At 35.8% G+C, this 23381-nt stretch overlaps 1 protein-coding gene across 8 annotated transcripts in view; it reads right to left on the bottom strand.

The window, feature by feature from the left end:
* The window catches only part of LNO1 (Nuclear pore complex protein), a 54489-nt gene extending 31623 nt beyond the window's left edge, over positions 1–22866 (bottom strand). For 5 of the 8 annotated variants that reach the window (XM_082882512.1, XM_082882511.1, XM_082882510.1 and 2 more), the window contains exons 1-6: positions 22522–22864; positions 21470–21678; positions 17139–17307; positions 10531–10677; positions 6349–6473; positions 2591–2703 (exon numbers count right to left, since the gene is read on the bottom strand). In XM_082882512.1, coding sequence (XP_082738638.1) covers positions 2591–2703; positions 6349–6473; positions 10531–10677; positions 17139–17307; positions 21470–21678; positions 22522–22735 — 977 coding nt within the window. In that variant the 5' untranslated portion in view covers positions 22736–22864. Of the gene's footprint in view, positions 1–2590; positions 2704–6348; positions 6474–10530; positions 10678–17138; positions 17308–21469; positions 21679–22521 lie in introns of all 8 variants that reach the window. The other 3 variants (XM_082882507.1, XM_082882513.1, XM_082882514.1) reach the window with 3 other exon arrangements.
* Between the last annotated feature and the right edge of the window lie 515 nt (positions 22867–23381).

The following is a 23381-nucleotide window of genomic DNA, read 5'->3' on the forward strand; positions in this document are numbered from 1 at the left end:
ACATGACCATAGTCCACAGCATCCAGGCCTTCTGAACTAAATAAAGTGCTATTTAACCAATTAAAACACTTCCTACAACTGAATAAGCACCACTTTAGCACTCTGAACCACCCAAAACAAAACCGATAAAGGATATTGATGCAAAATATAAGAAGCTCGAGAAAAAGTAAATTCAAAGAAACAGCGATATTTGGAAATTGGAATGGTTTCAAAGAGAAATCGATAGGAACCATACATAATCACGTTTCTAATATTATTATAGTTCCATTTTATGATTATTTTTATGTTTTATAGGATTTTTAGGCGAGGGGTATTTTGGTAATTTTATATTTGTTGATATGGGTCGTATAAGTCTCCCATGGGTCGTCTTGTGGGTCAAATTATTTAATTGAGTTTTATTTATGTTTCTAATTTGGTCTTAACTTAGTTTTGAAAGTCTAAGATATTATAGTAGTTTCATTTTTTGATTCTAGTTAGTTTAGGAAGTCTCCTAGTCCTATATAAAGTCTTGTAATGCTTATAATTGATAGAGTTGATATTTTTATAAAAAATTGAGAGCTTTGAAACTTCTTTATGGGTTGTGTGATGCAATCAAACACTAGGTGTGATGCTTAGGGGATTCTAAAAGTGATTCCTAGACCTATCTTCTTCTCCTCCTTTCTTCTATCTTCTTCTTTTCTTTTTCTTTCTTTCTTTCTTCAATTCCCGCAGCCTGTTCACAGCACCTTAAAACAGTGTAAAATCAGCCCCAAAGCCTACTGTTGTGGCTATCCCTAATCGTCCTACATCAGTTTGGTATCAGAGCAAAAGATCCCGTAGTTTTGTGGAAGTTCCGAAACATGTCTATGCATCCTAGAAGATCTCTCGGAAGGGGAATATTTTCTGCAAACCATAGAGATCAAATTCTTTTTAAAATTGTGGATTTCAAGTTTGGCTTAATTCTTTGGAAAGACAAGCAGCCCAACAAAATGTAGTAAACAGTCATATTATAAGGGAAAAAAATAATCTGATTGATGAATCAAAAACACCCCAAGGGGCACCAACTTTGAAGAAATTCGTCAACCCAAATTCTGTGTGTTCCAAGATAGATTTTGTGGATGACAAGCAAACTTTTTCAATGGGGAAAGATGACCAAATTTTGAAGAATGAAAAAGCAGTTATTGTTGATTCAGAAGAATTCCTACAATCCCCTATAAAAATTGTTGTTCAAGAGTCTCAAGAACAAGTTGCTGGTCTAGAACCAGATTTGTCTTTAGATGTTAATAAGTTATTGGCTGAGTCTAATTTAGAGCCAAGAAAGTTGTCTCTGGAGCCTACAATTCTGGATATTGTCCAAATAGAAGATTCGGAGGCCACACAAGATGTAGAGATTGAAGAATTACAACAAGAAGTTGCTAATACTGACCTTAATAAGGCTTTACAAGTCACCAATTTGTTGCCTAAATTCTCTTCAACAGAGCCAAACAAGAACAGAATGCATGAAATGAATTTTGCAGCCCAACATTTGGATCAGTTTAAGAATGTTTCAATTCTTTCTATTGATTTTGTCATTCCCGACATATTAGTATCATGAAGGAAAAGATCAATTTCTCAAAATTTTTGTTCATGTCTCCAACAAAAAAAAGACGGCGACATCTTAAAGATTTTAACATGAAGTCGTGAATGCAATTTCAAAGCTTGTGGATGCTTATGCTTCAACACTTCAAAACTTGAGGTCGAGTTTTTTCCAACCAAGGGAGAATGATGCAGAATATAAGAAGCTCTAGAAAATAAATTCAAAGAAACGGCGATATTTGGAAATTGGAATGGTTTCAAAGAGAAATCAATAAGAACCATACATAATCATGTTTCTAATATTATTATAGTTCCATTTTATGATTATTTCTATGCTTTCTAGAATTTTTAGGCGAGGCGTATTTTGGTAATTTACATTCGCTGACATGGGTTGTATGGGTCGCCCATGAGCCGTCTTGTGGGTCAAATTATTTAATTGAGTTTTATTTATGTTTCTTATTTGGTCTTAAATTAGTTTTGGAAGTCTAAGATATTATAGTAGTTTCCTTTTTTTGTTCTAGTTGGTTTAGGAAGTCTCCTAGTCTTATATAAAGCCTTGTAATGCTTATAATTGATGGAGTTGATATTTTTATAAAAAATTGAGAGCTTTGAAGCTTCTTTGTGGGCTGTATGATGCAATCAAACCCTGTGTTGCCTAAGGAATTCTAGGAGTGATTCCTAAACCTATCTTCTCCTCCTCCTTTCTTTCTATCTTTTTCTTTTCTTGTTCTTTCTTTCTTCAATTCCTGCAGCCTATTCACAGCACCCTAAAACAGTGTATCAGCCCCAAAGCCTACTGTTGTGGATGTCCCTAATCGTCCTGCATCAAATACCGATTACTCAAAAAAGCATACCTCAACCACATTAATGGTTCAACAAAACCTATAACTAGAAGCATCAACTAAACAAAGAAATAATTTGTACCCAGACACAAAAAATAGAAAACAAGCCAAGTATGAATGCCAAAAAGAAATCGAACAATAAGAATTTTAAAAACATAAAGACTTGTCAAATATGAAAGAAATGGTTTGCATACCAGCTATCCAAATAGCTCAAGGACATATATGGTCCAGTTCCAAAGCGCACAATGTCATCAATTATACCTTCGAACACATCACCAAAGGATAGCACAATTGGTTTGGAAGAAGCCTACAAGAAAGATTTCACAAGATCAGCAACACAGAGGTAATAGTAAAATATTATATACCACCAATGGAAAAGTACTAGGTATTATGGGTGCTATTATAGTTTTAACTACTTCATACTTATATCACTACTTCACAAACCTCTTGAGAGTTGGGAATCTCAAACGCACATCTTAACATGTTAACTTCAAGAATATTTGACAGAATTTCACCGCAGTGTGACGATCCTAAATCCCAAACCAAGGTTCTAAAAAGCGGTTGCGGTCGCTGTAACGGTGGCGGTGGCGCGGTTGCGGGGCGTAAAGGCCGTAGTGTAACGGTTGTGGTAACCGGAACTGTGAATTTTTTTATTTTTCGCACAATTTGAAAAAAACTTACCGATACACATATTTTTTTTCCACGATCATATTTATTGGGTTAAAAATAAATATTGATCAATTTTTGTAAATTTTTAAGCATGATCCAATATATTTCATATTTTTAAATCACTATAAACTGAGTTTTTTACATTTTATTTTAATGATTAATGACTTTATATTATACAAAAAATCAATCACTAACTATTATATATAAGATAAACAATGACAAAAGTAAGAGAATAAATAAGAGCCTAAATATATATATATATATATATACATATTTTTACCAAGCCAAATAGATAATGATCACACTTATTATTATTATTATTTTCAAACAATATATAAATAGACACACACAAACAAAATGGTTGAGTGATAGCAGCCGAATAGAATAGCATAGGTCTTACAGCTTCAACAAATCAATAACATATTCTTCATCTTCCCTCTTCTCTTTCTCTATCTCTTGCTCCTCCGTTTTTTCTCTTTATCTTCCTTCTTCTCTCTATCCCTCTTCCCTCATTTTCAGCTTTTTTTTGTGTTTTTTTCGAAAGAAACAGTTTGGAACCATTACGTAACGGTGCGTAGCAGGCCGTTACGGCTGTTACGGCACCATTACGACTGCTACGACAGCCGCTACGGCCGACACACCTGTGAGTCTCAATCACACTGCAAAAGCGGCCGTAACGGGTGGCGGTAACCACCAAAACCGTTATGTAACAACGTTACGTAACGGTTGCGGCCGTTTTTTAAAACCTTGTCCCAAACCCAAAACCCAATGCATATGGTGCATGCATAATTGTCATTAAAATGAGAAAATTATAAAACTTACTGTTAGCAGGCAGGCACTGTTGGACACAATGACAGTAGGAAGTCACAAGTATGGTAATCGATATCACTAGGGCTTAATTGTATCTTTCTATATCTTTTTAGAAGGAAATTATATATGGTTGCGAATAGAGTAACCTTTTCAAATACTTGGATTGAAAATTACGAGTGTTACTAGCCTTCTAACAGTAATAACAATAATAAAATTTGTATCAGGCTATCATCTCTGAAAGGGTCTTTTGAATATTAATGAGTTTCACTTAGCTATCTTGTTCTTACAAAACTTTATGGTTTGATCAAGTTAGCACCTTGTACGTGTAATACCCTGGGTATTACCATGTCTAGTACTTGTTTTGTGGCTGCTTACTTCAAATATACATGCTCTAATTATAATTATTTGAGTTTAATGTGTATGAATTACATACTTGCATAGTTGTCAAATCATGAATCGAAATGGCCTTATACCGAATCGCGAATTGAATCGAATCGAATCGAATCATGGATCTAAAGATTCAATCACTTTTTCTACATTACTTAGAAAAATATATCTACACACTTGAATGTTAAATATATCTAATCTAATAAATATAAAATATTTAGACTTAAATCAATGAAAATGTTGTTTTGAATAATGATCACATCGTCTAATAGGTAAGAAGCTAACACAAGTTCTCATGTAAGATCACCATCTTACATTTTCTCCTTTTTTATATTGTTTATCAACCATTCTTAATTAAGAATGTAAATAGAGACGGCGAAATGCGGCAAAAGGAAGGAAAATCCATGGACCAATCCCATCATCTCCACCCAGCTTATGGACCCGAACTTGGGTGATATATCCATGACCAGGATAAAGCTTGGATGAAACTAAGTGGAGGTCCAAACCAACTGATGTTGAAGAATCAGCGGGTGACTTGCTCCTATGAAACCAAGGTAAACTCTCAATTTCAAAGTAACAATAACTTAACACCGATGTTGATATTTGATAAGCATATATACCTTTAAAAGTAACAATGATCCAATAACAAAAAAGAATTAATTGGAATCTTTTATTTTAAAACCTCAAGCATTTTAAAAGGTATATATGCTTATTGTTCAAAAAAAATTGCAGAACCATTAGGTTTACCTGACCTCACCCTTGTAATATTGAAGTATACTTATTTTAATAAAATATTAATAGATGATTCATATTGCAAGTTACTTTAACCTTCAACATCTTTAGAAGATACATTATGATTTTTTTATTTTTTTTTAAATGAGAAGAAAAGGTTAAAAACATATTGGGTTTGATTGAATCTTATTAGATCCTTTTAAAAACTCCCTGATCTCCAAACAACAACAAATAATGTATATATATTAGTTATTTTTGTACTAAACACTATTAGAAATTGTATTATGTCATTTTAACTAAAAAAAGAATTGAAATATGTCGGACATGATATCGTGCAATTCACTAGAGACTCACTTCCAAAATAGTTTCACTCATAGATTCATATCGATTTTGCAAAAATTACCAATCGAATCGTGAATCATACGATTATGATAATAGAGCATACTTGTTAGTAGGATTTGACTAAAATATTGGTATTTTATTGATATTCAAATTGCCATATGATCAAAAAGATTTGTGAAGCACCGATAATATAGATGTGGAATCCTCAAAGTTGAGGACCTTGTTTGGATGACATCCTTTTGTAGTGCATCATCTTGTCTTAAATCCCATGTGGGCCAAATAGGTCCCAACCATGTTGATGGGCTAGCTAGCAAGCCCTTATATTGCATTGACACATCACACACACATGTAATCCTAAGTCTTGTCGCTTGACACCTCATATTGCATGCAAGACCAAGACAAGTGTCTCCTTTTGGGACACTTTATCATTGCACTTTGGACCTAGTAGGTAACAGTGTATAAGACCAAAATCTGCACATTTTCTCCCCTTTGCTCCACCAAACTAAAGAGACAAAGCTTGGATTTGAGGTAAGGAAACCACTCTTTTATTCATAATTGGAAAACACACTCTTGGTTTTAGTGATAATCATATTTCCAATGACAAGACCACCTTTGCTGTTTGGGAAGGATACCACTTTCCAATTAACCCTACATACTTGAAAGGAAATGACTCAATGAGATACCCTAACAAATTGGCCAACATATTTAACCTATGCATCGGAAAATTAATACCCACAATAGAACTCTAATTCACATTATGAAGCTATGGGGTAATACACAGATTTAAGCAAGGACAAGCTATGACCAGCCTGTCAAAATTTGTACACTATGAAGTAGAAAGAGTTCCTCCAGAATAACTAACCAAAATCAAGACTAAAGAAAATATATAATCAAAACTGAAATATCATTGTGGCCAAAAATTGTAAGAATATGGTGACTGCAAAAGTGCCTACAAACACTAATTTTTAATTAAACCTTCATTAAACTCAACATGCAGGGATCATGTACTAACATCAATGACTTTTCCATCTTTGCTCGTGATGACTTGAACCAAGTAATTTTCCTCCTTACCATCTGCAGTTAGTAGAAAGCATCCCAGAATTATACAATCTGGACGAACCCACCTGATAGAATCCACTGATCATAGAAATGAGTTAGTTTCAAAATATAATGGTACGAAGTCATTTAAATGGACTAGATGACGACCTTCTTCAATGATAGAGGGCAAAAAATCCAGCATTTCATATAAATCAGTATACTGAGGTTATGCATAGACAATCCACGTACAGAAATACAAACATAGCAGACGTTCTAACATAAATTAAGCCATGCTCCAAACAAGTTGATGCAATAAATTCTGACGTTAATTAACCCAACTTCCAAACAAGTTGATCCAATGAAGAGCTTCACAACAAGTACAATTACAACATTACCTAAAATGTAAATATTGGTCAAGGGAAAATTTTACCCACAAATGCAGAATTTAGAATACCACTAAAAAAAATTGAATGATAACAGATCGCTTGCAATGTCCTGCATGAGTGACATCAAACAAGCCTAGGTGGTTAGGAACGACCAAGTTAGTACTTCAACCCTCACCTTCAATGCTAGCAATTTAGTAAACAAGCATACAGCCTGAGCCTTGAAATGGGGGAATTTGTAGACACTAAAATTTTGACATGGTTTAATCACCGTCTAATTGGTCAACACAAATTAAATTATTTTGATTGATCAAAAGTCAAAAAGATCAAATTCTACCAAAATGTGTGTCCCACCAAAATAACAGGACTTAACCCATTTTAAGATGTGGGTCATGTCGAGAGAAAAGGGTCGACCCATTCTGACAATATGGGTCAACTAATTGAATAAACCCATGGATGCAGTCCCTCAATGACACATGTCAACATCATAAACATGGATTCATTCAAATTCGAATTTGTTTCTAAAATCCCAAAAGTAAACAAATTCCCTTGATTTTTAAATTGGGAGAATTTTAAAAATATGTAGCCCCCACCAAGCCTATAAATATAGACACATTTGTGAAAGAAAGGACATGGTGTCTCTACAAGTCAAAGCCAAAACTCAACCAGAAAGCTCTCTCAAGCTCCTATTCACACCAAGTCTCTAAAAAACTTCCGTCCTCCATTAAAGAGAAACAACAAGCTCAACTAGTTTCCATTGCTCCTCAGAAAAATTGTACTTCTAAAGATTAATCCTCTACAAACAAAATGTGTAGAGACTTCTTCTTCAGTTCACAGTAATTCAATGAGTTCAAAAAATCGCTTGCTCGTTGTTTAAGATCAAGCTATGTTAGCCCTCAATTGGATTTCTTCAATCTTTTTGAATTTGACTTGAGATCTCCATGGATCTCACTGTTTCCAAGATCCACATGTAAGATTGGGTTCATTGATCCAGATGGAAGATCCCACTTCCCCAATCCACATGTAAGATCCCACTTCCCTGATCCACATATAAGATCTCACCCGGATCCAGATTTACATGAAGGATCTAACCGCCTCTAACAACTAACTCCACTACCAAACGAAATTGATCACATGAGATCCATCACTCACGATCCATCTCCAACTTATACTTAGCTCTAGAATAACCTAGGCCAAGAGCACAACCAAGAAACTCCACTCAGGATCATTGGAGGATTTGTGGCTTGAAGGCTAGAGTTGAGAGATCATCAAATCTCCTGCTCGAGAACACTAGACCAATCTTAGACGAGAGAGGTTTCGCCATGTCATGTGTCGGCACCTACAACTGCAACGTGTGACACACCCAACACTTGTGCCATGGTGCATGGATGGTGCGCATGACACTATCAAGATTCGCTAACCACTTTGATATGGTCGCGACAGAAGATCATTGACAAATCATGAAATGGATACTATTGGGAGATCCTTCTTTATATGAGGTGGTCTCCCCCAAGCAACGGATCCAGCTATCAATATATAAGAGCACAACTCTATCTATGGTACAAAAGACTCTATTGCTGCCCTCTCTATTCTATGAGTGCCTTAGCTCTCTCCTCATCCAGCTCAAGTGATCCCGAGCCATTCAAGTGCCTACCATCTTACCAGATCAGCTTGTTCCAGCACTAACTCGTGAGGTGGTGGAAAAAAAAAAAAAAAAAAAAAAAAACTCATGATCCTTGCTCTCAAGACAATCTCTTGAGGGAAATCTTGGATTTATTTGTTTGACTTCAAGTGGATAATACTCGGGTTGGGAATATAGATTCACGATGCAGAGGTAACATTCTGATCCTTTTCGAGGTCATTTACCTCGTTGAGATTTACCAAGGCCCTTTGGTTGTTCAGTGCTATGATGCCATCACTTTTCCGACTTCTATGTTTGCTTATTGTTGCCAATGCTAAAGGAAATAAGAAAAAAATGGGCGGGAGAAAGAGAAAGAGAAAGAGCAAAAGTTTTTCAATTTATTCATAGCTTAGTTCATAATTTGGGGGCCAATGTCAATCAATATAAGTTTCATAAAATTCTCTAAATATGTAGAAACAGTCAAATTATGTGCTAGCCAACATAACATTAAGTAAGCCACCAAATGTTCTTCCTAAAACCAGTATAACTTCTAGGGAGAAAACAAAAGAAATATTCTTCTAAACAGACACTCTTTAACAAGACTCTACTGACAAGCATAATCAATTCCATGTCGTCTTGTTGCTGAGTCCCAATAAAGCCTTCAATTCAATGACTTAAAGATGTGGTGAGGTCTACCATCTCTAAAGATCCATTAAGAAATATTACAGTTCCAGAAATTCTCCACCATAAATGTTGGAAGAAGTAGTTTTATTGTATTGCTCATACATCTCACCCATTTCAAAAAGGAGGTATCACTCTCTCAAAAAGCCTTCCCTTGAGTGCAAGGTGCAACTCAAACTTAATTTCAAAGACTTTGCAAAAGCTTAAGCAAATGTTGTTTTAAGGTTGGTGAAATCAGATTTTTCGAAGGAATTCCATTTCCTACTACCTCTTCAACACGTTATTCTACTTTCAAGGTCAAGAGATAAGAGAAGATGATAAAAATATTTTTCTTACAATTTTTGAGCAATAGACTGATTGCAATCAATATCCTCTAAGTTACTGATATTCTTGTTAAACAACAGAACTCTAACAAGCAGAAGAGCTAAAGGTGCGAAACCTCATGGCATTAGCAACCACAAGAAGCTCTCTCTAACATGCATGAATTCAAAATTAAAATGCCAAAAATAACTACTCCAGAAATCATTAATGCTTGTAATCTTAAATTGCTTTCAAGTTTTCTTCTAGTTTAGATATTTCTTCACTACAATAATGAAGTTTTTCTATAACAAATAGGATCAACTATGGCAAGTTTTCTTCAATCTCTCTTCTAATTTGCTTATCACTGCTTTTCATTTCTTTATTGAAAATTCCCTTGGGGATTGTTGGAATTTATGTTAGAAGTTAAGGCTTATTGTCAATGTCAAGAAACATATATCTTTCGACATATACACTATCTAAATTTCAAATGTACATACTTCATATAAAAATATATAATTTTTATTTACTTCATAGAAAACATATATTTTTCCCATAGCCTTACCCTGTCCTGATTTTAGAAAACCTCTGCGTTAGCATGGCAGTTTCATGTCACATCCATGTCAATGCTTCATAGGCCTTACTAGCTTAAAACACCCTTCTCACATCCTCAAGAGAGAATTTCTAATGCAAGTTGTACATCCACAATAGTGCAAGTATCATCTGACCACAAGATTTTGAATGATAAAGACACAAAAACATAAGGAGCCATGTAATCTGAACTATGCAGCATACGTAGTGATTGGAATCAATTGAAGGTTATCGACAGCGAAATATAATATAACTAAAACTCAAGCAAACCATGCACATCAAAATGCAATACCATAATGCCCAATAGTATCGTATATATTTGCAAGTAAGGGCCATTCATATGCTTTTGAATTGATGTAACTTCCCTTGGGGAGATCTGATAATGGGTTAGAATGGAGAACACCAGAAATTCAAAAATAGATCAGTGCGAAATTGTGTAATTTAAACACAGGACAGAAGCATGTTTACTTGTGACAACCCCAATTATTTTTTAGTAACAAGCAGAGATCAGAAAGGTGAGATCATATCAAACAAATCACGATCCACAATTATGAAATATTAGGACACATAACAAGTAAAATACCTTTTATGGTGCAATTCAAATCAGAATCACCAATCCATGACTTGAATGATAATGCCATACTGAACTTTTGCTTGAATTTTGACGACAGGATGCTGAGAATATTCTTTCTTGTCACAGCAACAAAATCTCCCTTCACACTCCATTCAACTATTAACAGAATGAATTCAAAAAGTAAAAACACAACCAATTTAACAGAAAGTTACTGCCAACTCCACATTAGTAACAAAATATATTACTTTACGCTATTACAGCACATAAGATATAGACGATTAACAGCACAAATTTGTACAAGCTAGCTTTTAAATAAAGCCAATAGAAGTTGCAGTGTGGAACAGTAACTACATTAGATTTTCTTATAGCACTGTCACTATGAAATCCAGGACTAGTGTACTTCCTGTTGGAATTAGAATCAATTAGATTCATTAGGTCTTTTTTAATGGCTATTGTTTAGGCCTTTGATTTTGTTTCCTTTTATAGTTTTTCCTATCTTGTACATGTCTTTCAGTATATATACGCAGGCTAGTCTTCATTCTAGACTAAGCCATTCAATTCATTCTCTTCTTTTTGGTATCAAAGCTATTAACCCTAACCCTAACCCACCTTTCTTCTCACTCAGCAGCCTCTTTCTTCTTCTTCACCTCCGACAGCCCCTCTTTCTCTCTCCCACTAGCCTCTTTCCCTTTCTCGGCCCTAGCCCAACCCTCCTACATTGCCCAACCTTCCCTTCTCCCCGGAGAGCCTTCTCTCTTTCCGACAAGGCCTCGGTTGAAGCCGACAGCCCTACCTAGGGCAGTTTGGCAGATTGGTGCCCTGTTCGAGGTTGTGTGCTGATGTGGCAAGCACCAGTTTTTAATTTCTTCTGTTGTTTTGGGCTGCCGGTGTGCTCGTAGCGTTCAGAGTACGCCGTTTTTCCGGCTTTTTGCATGTACTATTGTTGGTTGTTTGGTTCACTATGACTATTATCATGACTAATTCAACTGGTCCCCTTGCTAAACCAATTGGCTCCAATTTTTCCCCCTCTCAACAAGCTCCTGCTCATTATAATACGAGTCTCTTGTTGAATGGGAAGAACTTCGCTGCATGGAGTCGCTCTCTCAAATTGTATTTTGGGGGCAAAGGCAAGTCTCATTGGCTCCTTATGGCAGAGACTCAACCTCTTGATGATGATCCTAATCGTGGACAATGGGATATTGATAACTGTGTTATTTTGGACTGGATATTTAATTTTATGGAAGACTGGATATACCACATGTTCATGTATTGTGACACGGTTCTGCGTCTATGGAAGGCTCTTACTCAGATGTATGCTCATGCTCATAATGATGCTCGCATCTTTGAGCTTTATCAGGACATCTCTGATGCTTCTCAGACAGCTTTGGGTCTCTCGGTTGCTAAATTCTTTGGGTATTTACAGGCTCGATGGGAGGAATTGGCTCAATATGAGCCCTTGAGTGACTTTTCGGTGGAGGCAGCCTCTCTTGTCTCTAAACGATTGGATCACCAGCATACTTACCAATTTCTAATGAGTTTAAAACCTGAATTTGAGTCTCTTCAAATTCAAATTTTGAACACCTTTCCGATGCCGTCTTTATATGAGGCCTTTGATATTATTGATAGTGACGAGCGTCGTCGCCGTTTGGTTTGGCCTGCATCTCCTGCTACTCTAGAGCCTTCTCCTGTTCGCGATCAAATGGCACTTGCTGCGAACTCTGGCTCTCGTGGCTCCTCTGGAAAGATTACATGTCACCACTGTGGGGAAACTGGTCATATCAAAGCTCGCTGCTTCAAGCTCCATCTTGAATTGAAGCAATAGTTTGCTCAGAACCGCAGAACTAGCGCCACTCACACTGCTGCTATTGTGGAATTAGTTCTTGCTACTAGGTCATCTCATGTTCTTGACTTGCATCAGCTTCAATCTCAAATTGGCCAGCTTCAAGCTCAGTTTGGTGCTCTTACTACTCATCAGTCGGGCCCATCCGCACCCACTGCTACCCTTGCTATAAGTACTTCTATTGTTTTCCATGTTCGGTCTGCTCATCCCACATGGGTTTTGGACTCAGGGGCTAATGATTATATGACTGGTGAGTTATCTTCTCTCTCTTCTCCGGTTCCTCTTACTATGAGTCAAACTATTTGTCTTGCGGATGGCTTTCTCTCCTCTGTAAGTCATAAGGGTGTTGTACCTTTATCTCCTGATATATCTCTTTTATCTATTCTTTATGTTTCTAAGTTTGCCTATAATCTATTGTCTATTAGTCGTCTTGCCAAAACCCTTAATTGTGTAGTCATTTTCTTACCCACTTCTTGTATTTTACAGGACCTAAGTTCGAAAAGGATTTTTGGCAGTGGATTTAAGCGCGATGAGTTGTATTACTTTGGGGATCTTCCACCATCATCACCGCCACCACCTCCTTCATCTAGTTTACAGGCACCTATTTTGCCTACTTCAGTATCTTGTGTTTTTTCTAGTAAAACTGTAGCCTTGTGGCACTCTCGTTTAGGTCATGTAAATTTTCAATATTTATGTTTACTTTTTCCCTCTTTAAATAAAGCCTATAAGGATTCTTATTTTCATTGTGAAGTTTGTGAGTTGGCTAAGCATACTCATAATAATTATATTCCTCATATGACTCGTGCACCGTGTGCCTTTGACCTTATTCATTCTTATGTTTGGGGACCCTTCTCCTCTACATGCTTTATCTAGTCATAGACATTATGTGACTTTTATTGATGATCACACTAGGTGTACATGGGTGTATCTTCTAAGACGTAAATCTGAGGTCTTTCCCATTTTTGTTTAGCAATATAAGTTTGTTGCCCGAAATATCGGCTCTAATAATGAGCGGGAGTACATATCAGATGCTTTTCACTCTCTTCTTAATCAGGCGAGTATTCTCCAGCAACTTACTTGCCCTCGTACTCTTGAACAAAATGGGGTGGTTGAACATAAGAATCATCATATTATGTCTGTGGTTCGATGTCTTCTTCATGGTATGAATGTTCCCAAGCTGTACTGGCATATGGCTATTCTTACGGTTGTTTATTTAATTAACCGCACTCCGAGTGGTGTCTTGCAAGGTCTTGCTCCTTTTCAAGTCCTTAGGCCAGATAGCACCATGTTTCCTATCCTTCCTCATTGCTTGGTTGTACTTGCTTTGTGCAAAATCAGAGTCCTTCCTACACTAAACTAGATGATAGGGTTGTCCGTCGTATTTTTCTGGGGTGCTTGTCTTTATCTAAAGGGTATAGATGTTATGATCCTGTGTCTCAGCATTTTTATCATTCTTTGGATGTCACTTTCTATGAGGATTTGCCGGTTTTTGGTTCTAATATTCCCTTGCAAGCTCCTGTTGTGGTTCCTTCCTCTTATTTGCCTTCTCCTGCTCATTCTATTCCCATTTTTTATCCCAACACATCAGATGCCTTGAATAATTCTGAAGAACCTAGCCCTCCACCATCTCTACTTTCTGCACCATACACTCGTCGCCCTCAGCCTCCACTAAAATCCTCTTCTCCTCTTAAGTCAAGTAATTCTCCTTCTCCTCTTGCTCCTACACATTTTTCTCAGTATCTTGATAGCGAGCATCATCCTCCTAATCGTTATGGTTGGCTTAGTAGTACTAATCATACTATTTCCCCATATCTCTCTTATGATGGTCTTACCGATTCTTACTGCTCTTTTTTAGGCAAACTTGAGTCGGTTTCTATTCCTCGTTCAGTCTCTGAGGCCCTCCAGAGTCCCAAGTGGGTCGTAACTATGTAGGCTGAGATGGATGCTTTAGAACAAAATCAAACATGGGAGCTTGTTCTATAGCCTACTTGCGAGAAGAAGGTTGGATGTAAATGGGTATTCACTATTAAATACCATGCTGATGGGTGGATCGCTATAAAAGCTCGTTTGGTTGTCAAGGGCTTCACCCAGGTTCCTAGTAAAGATTTTGGTGACTTTTGCGGCAGTGGCAAAATTGACTTCTATTCGCCTTCTTATTTCTTTGGTTGCAGCTCATTCTTGGCCTCTTTACCAACTTGATGTCAAGAATGCTTCTCTCTATGGGGACTTACTTGAGACTATGTATATGGCTCCTCCACTCAGGTTTCGGGCTAAGGGGGAGTATGCAGGGAAAGTGTATAGACTTCGCAAGTCTTTATATGGTCTAAAACAGTCTCCTCGGTCTTGGTTCAGCCGTTTCAGCAAAGTTACCTTGTCTATGGGCTTTGTTCAGTGCCACTCTAATCATACGTGCTTCATTAGACGACAAGTGAATTGCCAGTGCATAGTTTTGTTGGTCTATGCTGATGATATTATTCTTACAGGCAATGATATGATAGGAATTGCCCAAGTAAAAAAGGATCTTAGCCATGAGTTTGGCATTAAAGATTTAGGTCCTCTCAAGTACTTTCTTGGTATTGAGGTGGCTCGTTCTTGTTGAGGGGATTCCTTGTCTCAAAAAAGCATACCTTGGATCTTCTTCAAGATACTGGTATAATGGGTTGTCAACCGACCCCTACACCTATGGATCCTAACTTGAAGCTTACAGTTAAATCTAGTGAGGTATTGAGTGATCCAAGCATGCATCAGCGGTTAGTGGGTCGGTTGATTTATCTAACCAACACTAGACCAGATTTGACATTTGCTGTAAGTGTTGTGAGTCAGTTTATGCATGCACCTCATGCAGCTCATCTTGATGCAGTTTATCATATCTTACAATATTTGAAGACTACTCCTGGTTTAGGACTATTCTTCTATGCAGGCCTTCAGTCTAGGTTGTCATGTTTCACTGATGCAGATTATGCTGGCTCCAAAATTGATAAGCATTCTACTTCTGATTTCTATACCTCCTATGGGAATCATCTCATATCATGAAAGAGTAAGAAACAGGCAGTTGTCTCGAGATCTTCGACTAAAGCTGAGTACCGTGCTATGGCACAAGGCACTTGTGAGATACTATGGCTTAGGTCAATACTTGCAAAATTGGGTTTTCAGGAAAATACCTCATCACTGTTATTTTGTGACAATAAGTTTGCAATCCTGTTGGCATCTGATTCAGCTCTTCATGAGAGGACTAAACATATAGAAGTGGATATTCATTTTATCGGAGAAAAGATTAGGACAAATGTTGTGAGTCCGTCCTTTGTCTCTTCGTCTGAGCAACTTGCTGATATGTTTACCATATCAGTTGGTCCAACCTTATTACAGTCTTCTATTGCCAAGCTGGGTTTGGTGAACATCTTTGAACTTGATTGCGGGGCAGTGTTGTAATTAGAATCAATTAGATTCATTAGGTCTTATTTTATAGCCATTGTTTAGGCCTTCGATTTTGTTTCCTTTTATATTTTTTTCCTATCTAGTACATATCTTTCAAGGTCCGTTTGTTTTCAGAGGTAGATTGGGCGAGATTGTTAGCGAGGGGATTACTAGTGAAGGGGCTAAGAAAATTTGTGTTTGTTTGATAACCAATGGACTAACAATAATTCATGTTTGTTTTGAGAGATAGGAGTGGGATTAACTAGTAAAATTCCATAAATACCCTTGTTACATTATTATCAAATTTGGAAATTGTTAGAGAGTAGATTATGAAAAATTGTGTTTGTTTGTGATATATTTTAATATTAAAAATTATGTCTTATAAAAATATTATTGTATTAAATTATTTTTATAAAACATAATTATTTAATAATTAGAGAACCAAAAGAAAAAAAATCAGCCCATCCCATGGTTTTCCAAAACCAGTCCATGGTTTTAAACATTGTATTGAAAGATATTATTCACTTAAATATTGGTTCATTCATCATCTTTGCCTTCTCTGTCAAAAAACAAAACCAAAGCTTTGCCTTCATCCATCAGCACCGTAACGACGACGATGACGTTGATCTTCACTGTCAACGACAACGCCAATCATCACCGTCATTCACTGCAACGATGCAGATCATCACCGTCAACGCAATTTTGTTTTTCTTGCAAATTTCAATTTTGTATATCGTGTATGTCTTTTCATTTGTATCTCTTTTGTTTGATTTAGTCAAAGATCGGAGCATCGCTCTTCAATTTTACTGATCTAATTTGCAATTTGTCTACACTTCTGTTTGGTTGCTGAGAAGACTGAATGAAATATGCATATATATATATATATGATAAGAGAACACACACAGAGAGAGAGAGAGAGAGAGAGAAGAGAAGAGAAGAGAAGAGGGTAAACAAGTAAATCACTCCCCTAATACTAACGGACTAATTTTCAATACCAAGTGTTAGGGCAGACTAACAATCCCAATATGCAAGGCCCATCTGAAGCCCTCTGACTTATGAATCCATTCCCCAAATCTGCAAACAAACCGGAGGTATGTTCACTGTTCATCATTCACAGTCCACTCCGAACTATGAAAGAGGAAAACAAACAGGGCCTCAGTATATATACACAGGCTAGTCTTCATTCTAGACTAAGCCATTCAATTCATTCTCTTCTTTTCTTCCAACCCACCCAATGTTGTTGAAATTAGAGGATGTCTATGGAATATAGTCAAGAGGCTCAATGAGATAATCATTGATAAAGTAGACATAATCCACATGTTCTATATATGACATGTGGGCTTGATATAATAAACAAACTTACCTGCATCAACATTGTCCATTACATATTTAAGAGGGTCTTGTGAAGCTCCATAGTATAACTTCCCATGATTTGAAAGAACAACATAGAAATTTTCCAACTTTTTAGTCCATCGCATGTCCTTGACACAACTTGAGTCGTTGAGTGAGCAAGAGAAAGATGGATTTTGCTCCTGTTACAAGCAAAAACATATAACTATTTAAATTCACTGAAAGCAAAATGATGGCCACATATAATGATTCTTATGGATCATAACTTGAAATACAAACCAAAACAACATAACTAATTATTACACTACCTGAATGGCAAAAACACCACTTACACTCTGTTATGTGTCGTTTCTACAAAATGAGCTGTATTATGGCCTTAACATGGACTTCACACAGGTTGTGCAAAGCTCTTAGGGCACATTTGAATGCCGTATTATTTTTCATGGGATATGACGGGATTATTGATAGGATTGTAGGGGATAAGTTATCCCTTGGGATTAGATGGGATGAAAGATTGGATATATGATAGGATTATGGATACTATTATGGGGATAAGTTATACCATTCGATAAATAGATGGGATAAAGAATTCAATAAAGGGGAGTGAGGTAATATCTTTGGTTAGGATGGCATAAAAGGATATGATTTTTTTTACCGTCAAATGGAGGGAAATAATCCAGAGAAACCTAATCTCCGTAATACCACAATTCCTATCGCATTACTTAATTCACCATTTAATCACCCACACCTGTACTTAAGTTATTTAAAGTTTTAATATCACGATAAACAAACAACAAACCCAAAAACATGTGGGACCCAGTTGTCCCTCGCCTCTTACCCCCCATGTAGAGAACCAATCATATGTGGCCTTAGGGTTTTAAGTCTGCATGTGTCATACCAAAATATTTTTGAAGAACATGTAGTTTCAAATACAAAGATGCTAGAGATTTTGCTTTCATGGATTACAAAGATAATTATTATGTATAAATATGTCTTGTTTATCTCGTTTATTTATTTATTCTTGATAAATAAACAAACTTTATTGCAAAGAATACAAAAAGAACAAAACCCGTTAAGGGCCCAAAACAAAACTAACTAATCAAGGCCTCCAAAAAAACAACAAATGTCAAAACATCAGGATCCATCGAAACCGTAAGCCAACTATGAATAAATATGTCTCGTTTATTAATTATTTCTGGATATAACATAAAGAAAACTGAATCTGCCTATAAATGTTACTAAACTTCTACACAAAGTACCGAGCTCAGTACTGTAGAATAGATAGGACTAAAACAAGACTAATTGTCATGTGGACTAGACCCTTGACCTACATGGGAAGAAGAAAGCCCATTTGAGCCCACCAATGTGTCCCCCTATAGCCGTCACTGGACGTAAAACTACTTTTGGATGGGTTAACTCCTGTTTTCCAGGAAAATTATACTATTAATCAATCGGGGTATTTTGATATTTTAAAGATTAAATGTATTTTTGCAATTTTAGATTTAGCGGTAAAAGTGGTTGTTTTGTTACTCTTAGGGGGTCCATGTGAGTAATGTGTTTGTTTAGGAAATGCATCGAGTTCTATTCTTATATAAAAATATGTTTGAATCCTAGTTAGTTAATAAAATCTTTTTGCCAACAAACTCCCAACTCCTACAACCTTTTTTCTATGAAACCCTAAAACCCTAATGGTACATTTGGTACGTTGGGATGGGTTGGAATCGTCACTGTCACCCTACTACCATTACCGTTGTCACCATCCCCAACGCTGCCACCACCTGACAACCCCAACCCCTACCATCACTAACCCACAACTACCACCATCGCCACCCTAGAACCACCACCACTGCCCCACTTTACCACCCCACCTCCACAGCCACACCATGCTATGCTATTGTTGCCATACCACCACCACTACTACCACAACCACCAACACCATCATTGATCTACAAATATTTAATTTGATTGTTACTTTTTTACTTAAAAATTACATTCCATTTCGTTAGCATAATAGGTATACAAAACTTAGGAATGGGAATAGACATTTCTATTCCATTCAACCTTGTACTATAATTCTTCTCATTCTATTCTTACTTCATTCCATTCCTACATACCAAACATAGCCTACGACTTTGAACCTAAAACCTTACTTCATTCTATTCTTACATACCAAACATAGCCTAAGACTTTGAACCTAAGACTTTGAACCTAAAACCTTACCCTAAGTTACCTTAGAAATGAAAGCCCTCAAAATGAACTAGATACCCTATTGTCTAGAAATTCCCAAATCTCCTCACAACTAGAAAAATCCAGCAAGCTATGCCCTTTTTTTTCATACCAGAAACAGCCCAACCTCTACCAATTATATCCTTAAACCTTCATTTGACCCTAGTTCTACTTACACAACCTAAAACCCTATAAATCAAAGCCATAGCCCACCCAAACCTGATTATGGGATAACCTAAAATTCCTCATTGAAGGCTATACCCTGCATCAAATCGAATCGGTTCTCTTACCTACTCACATGCCCAAGTGCCAAAAGTGAACGCCATCAATAAAACATAATCTATTAAAGTTAACTAAAAATGTCAATAACTTAATGGTTACACGTTCAAACACCCATTTTGAAATGGTAAATTGTTGTTCTAATGCACCAAGCATAGAATCTAGTCCGAGGGGTTTGAGGTGGGTTAAAAGAGTTGAAAGGATCAACAAGAGGCATAAGAGTTGAGGTAAAGCTTTTAATGTGTTCAATGCGGCAAGAGTTCAAGGGTCAGATGTTTGTTACCAGAAGTGCACATCAAAGTTCCAAAATAGTACCCATGGGTCATGCTCAAGCCACCCTGAGCGCAAGGAGGAGAATTTGAAAGACCAAAAAACTTCATAGAAAGGGTAAGAGACCCATAAATGGTGAAACTCTACTTGGCCTTAGTTGCAATTGGAAGTGGTTATGAGGATTAGAAAAAGGGTTAACACGATGAGGTTTAGGGATGGCAAAGTCATAGTTGCTACAACTATCAAGAAAGTATATGATAACGCTCCAAAATCTGGAAAGTTGTTTTTAGTCAAATGCTCCCTGATTGCAATGACTGGGCAATCAACAAGGACCCAGAAAAAGAGTATTTGGCCTTTCAAGCAAATATGGCTTTGAAAATATTCCTTCTATCTCTACTAAACCTAGAAATGTTATGTTCTTTTATGTGATTTTCAACTCTATTCAGAAAACATTCCTTCTACCTCTATGCCCTCTCACCTATGAAGCACAGGTACAGCTACGAGTACTGGTACTAGTACGATACGGTAAAATCCAAAAAAAATAGAGTACGGGTACGGCTTGGTACGTTTGTAAAAAATATTTATTTTTAATTTGGAGTAATGCAAAATTTGATTAAATGGTTTAATTGGTTAAGATCCAACCTACAATTAATATTTAATGCCAAAAGTAAAGGTACAAACCAAAATTAAATGTCATTATATTAAATAACTTACAAACCATAACTTAATTTTAAAATCATGTTAAATATAAAACTAAAAATAAAAAAGACATATAGTGAAAGGAATTTTATCTTTTTAGTAGAAGAAAATATTGTTTCGACTGAGATATGGTACGACTTAGGTATATAATAGGTATGTCTAGCTACGCCAAAAAATTAAGAAGAAAAAATTTGTGTACGTGTTTCGTATACCTGGTATGTATGCAGAAGTACCACACAAAATACCATACGCCGGAAAGTACCCAATACGGATATAACATGTTTGTCGAAGTACCCATGCTTCATAGCCTCTCACTCTCTCTAACAATAAATAAAAACAAAAAAAAAATGTTCATGCAAAGTGCGTTTCCCACGATCACTTTCTTGTTATTTCGGAAATTTTCAATCCAATCCTCTGTAGATCATTTACACTAAAATAGAGTAACAAGTTTTTGAAAGAATTATACAGCACATAACCTTAGACTTAGTTTCTCAGCCATCATCAAAAATAAACCAACTACGTATTGAATTTTGTTTGAGAGCACTATCAAATGTAGTCAAACAATGTTCAAATTGAAACATGCAAATTGCAATGAACACCAAAATCTTTCATCAACAAGCAAAATGTTAATGACAAAGCTCAAGTATCAACGAAGGAATGACGAAAACTACAAAATATCACTTTGAGGAAAGAAAAACAATTGATGATTCATTCAAAATTCAGGGGACTACAATTAAAGCAGACTGTAGCAAAGATCCTCAGTAGTTTATGATAATACTTCCTGAATAGAGTTGAAAATCACATAAAGAACATAACATTCTTACATTGATAGATATGGCTTTGAAAATGAATATTGGAAACGAACCCAACCTTATCGAGGAGTGAGCTGACAGAGAAGAAATGAATGTCGCCACCAATGGAGGCAGCAAGAGTGGAAGAGTTGGCCGACAAAGCTAATATGTACACCTTCCCAATGGGGACATCCACAACACCCAGCTCTTGTATTGACAAACCAATCCCTTTCTCCTCAATCTCCTTGGCAGATTCTATAACATCCTTGGTCCTTGTAACACAAAACCCTAACAAAAGGATCAAAAAAAAAAAAGACAGAGAGAGAGAACACAACAAACCACATCAGAAAAGTTATGCAATAAGAAGAAGAAGAAGAAGGAGAAAAAAAAAAGAATTGAGATGATAAGAATCAAATGTCAACAGATAAGAGCATCTCCAATCCTTTATCAATTTCTTCATCAAATTCAAATTTGATGATAAAATGGCTAAAAATGTGGTGCAACCATTTCGTCAAATGTGTATCAAAGCATGGGAGAGGCAATTTTTCTCACCAAATCAATGATGAACAAAACCCTTAACCAAATTTTCAATAGTCATATATGTACTCGAATTTGATGAAATTTTAAAAAGAGTAAGGATTAGATGTTTTTCTTTCATAAAAAATGGTTAAAATAAGTTTGGAATTTTTCAAAAAGATATGAAGAACCAAAAAATAAATAAATAAAAAGAGTAAGGGCGTCTCCAATCCTTACCCTTCACCCATATCAAATTTGAATTTGAGTAAAAATTCTCAAAACCTATCTCTGACTCCTTTACTCAAAAATCATACCAAAATAAGTTTCACTCAAATTTTGATCCAAATCACTCAAATCTCTAAAGACAATTTGGGGTGATATACTAGCTTATAAATTTACAATTGTACCACTTATCAAACTTCCACTCACATTTATACTCAAATTTGAGTTTGGCCATTGGAATACTCTTATATCAAATGATATTTTACTCAAATTTGAGCAAAAAATGAGAAAGGTCTGGAGATGGGGATTGGAGGCTTTCAACAAAAATTTCAATACAAAGTAGAAAAAGATGAAATGAGTGTTATTGTTGGGTAGAAAGAAGACGGAGCAAACCGGTGGAATGGGCAACGAATATGAGGCCTCCAAATCGTTCAGAGACAGCGAGAGGCTGCGATGGAGGGCTCTCGGGATCGAATTCAGGATCATACCCTGAAACTGGGACAGGTTCTCCGATTCCAATGAAGCAGTAGTCATCTGAGCCTCGGTGGTCTCCTTCAACTTCCTCGTCCAATTCAACGATAATACTATCGTCCTCAGTTGCTGCCATTGAAACTTGCTTGCAGAGATAAAAACCCTAACCCTAACAAAACGGAAGTTGGAAAAATAAGAAACAACAAAACTGAATTGAGACATTATTTTTTAGACTACTTCGGAAGTAAGTTTTGAGGCTCCTTCGGCAGTAAAGTTTTGGCTAAAATAATTATATAGGATAATTATTTTATTTTTAATTAAATAAAAAATTTATAATTATTTTATTTTTTCTTATAAAAGTTAAAAAATTTATCTTAAATAAAATTTTATAACTCTAAATTAAAATAATTAAAAAACTAAAAAAGAAACACACATCCCAAACCGTCTCTCAACTTGAAATAAGTAGGCAACTCAACTCTTCCGCCATATTTGTTACCGTTTCGATATTCAAATTATTTTAGTAATGTTTTGTTTGACTTGTTTTAAATTAAAATTAGTTTACTTTTTAAATTATTTTTATATATTTATTTTATAAAAAATTAAAATATATATTTATTTATATCATTTTAAATAAATATTTATCATTTTTATATTATTTTATCTTTTATGACATTAAAAGTAATCTTTAAAAATTTTAAAATATTTTTTTAATATTTATTTTTATCAAATTAGTTTATGTTTTTTTAAGAAAATTGATAATTTTTTCTGAAAAAAAAAAACTA

This window comes from Camellia sinensis, chromosome 8 (genome assembly GCF_055761805.1).
Source record: "Camellia sinensis isolate YWXY chromosome 8, ASM5576180v1, whole genome shotgun sequence".
NCBI lineage: Eukaryota > Viridiplantae > Streptophyta > Magnoliopsida > Ericales > Theaceae > Camellia > Camellia sinensis.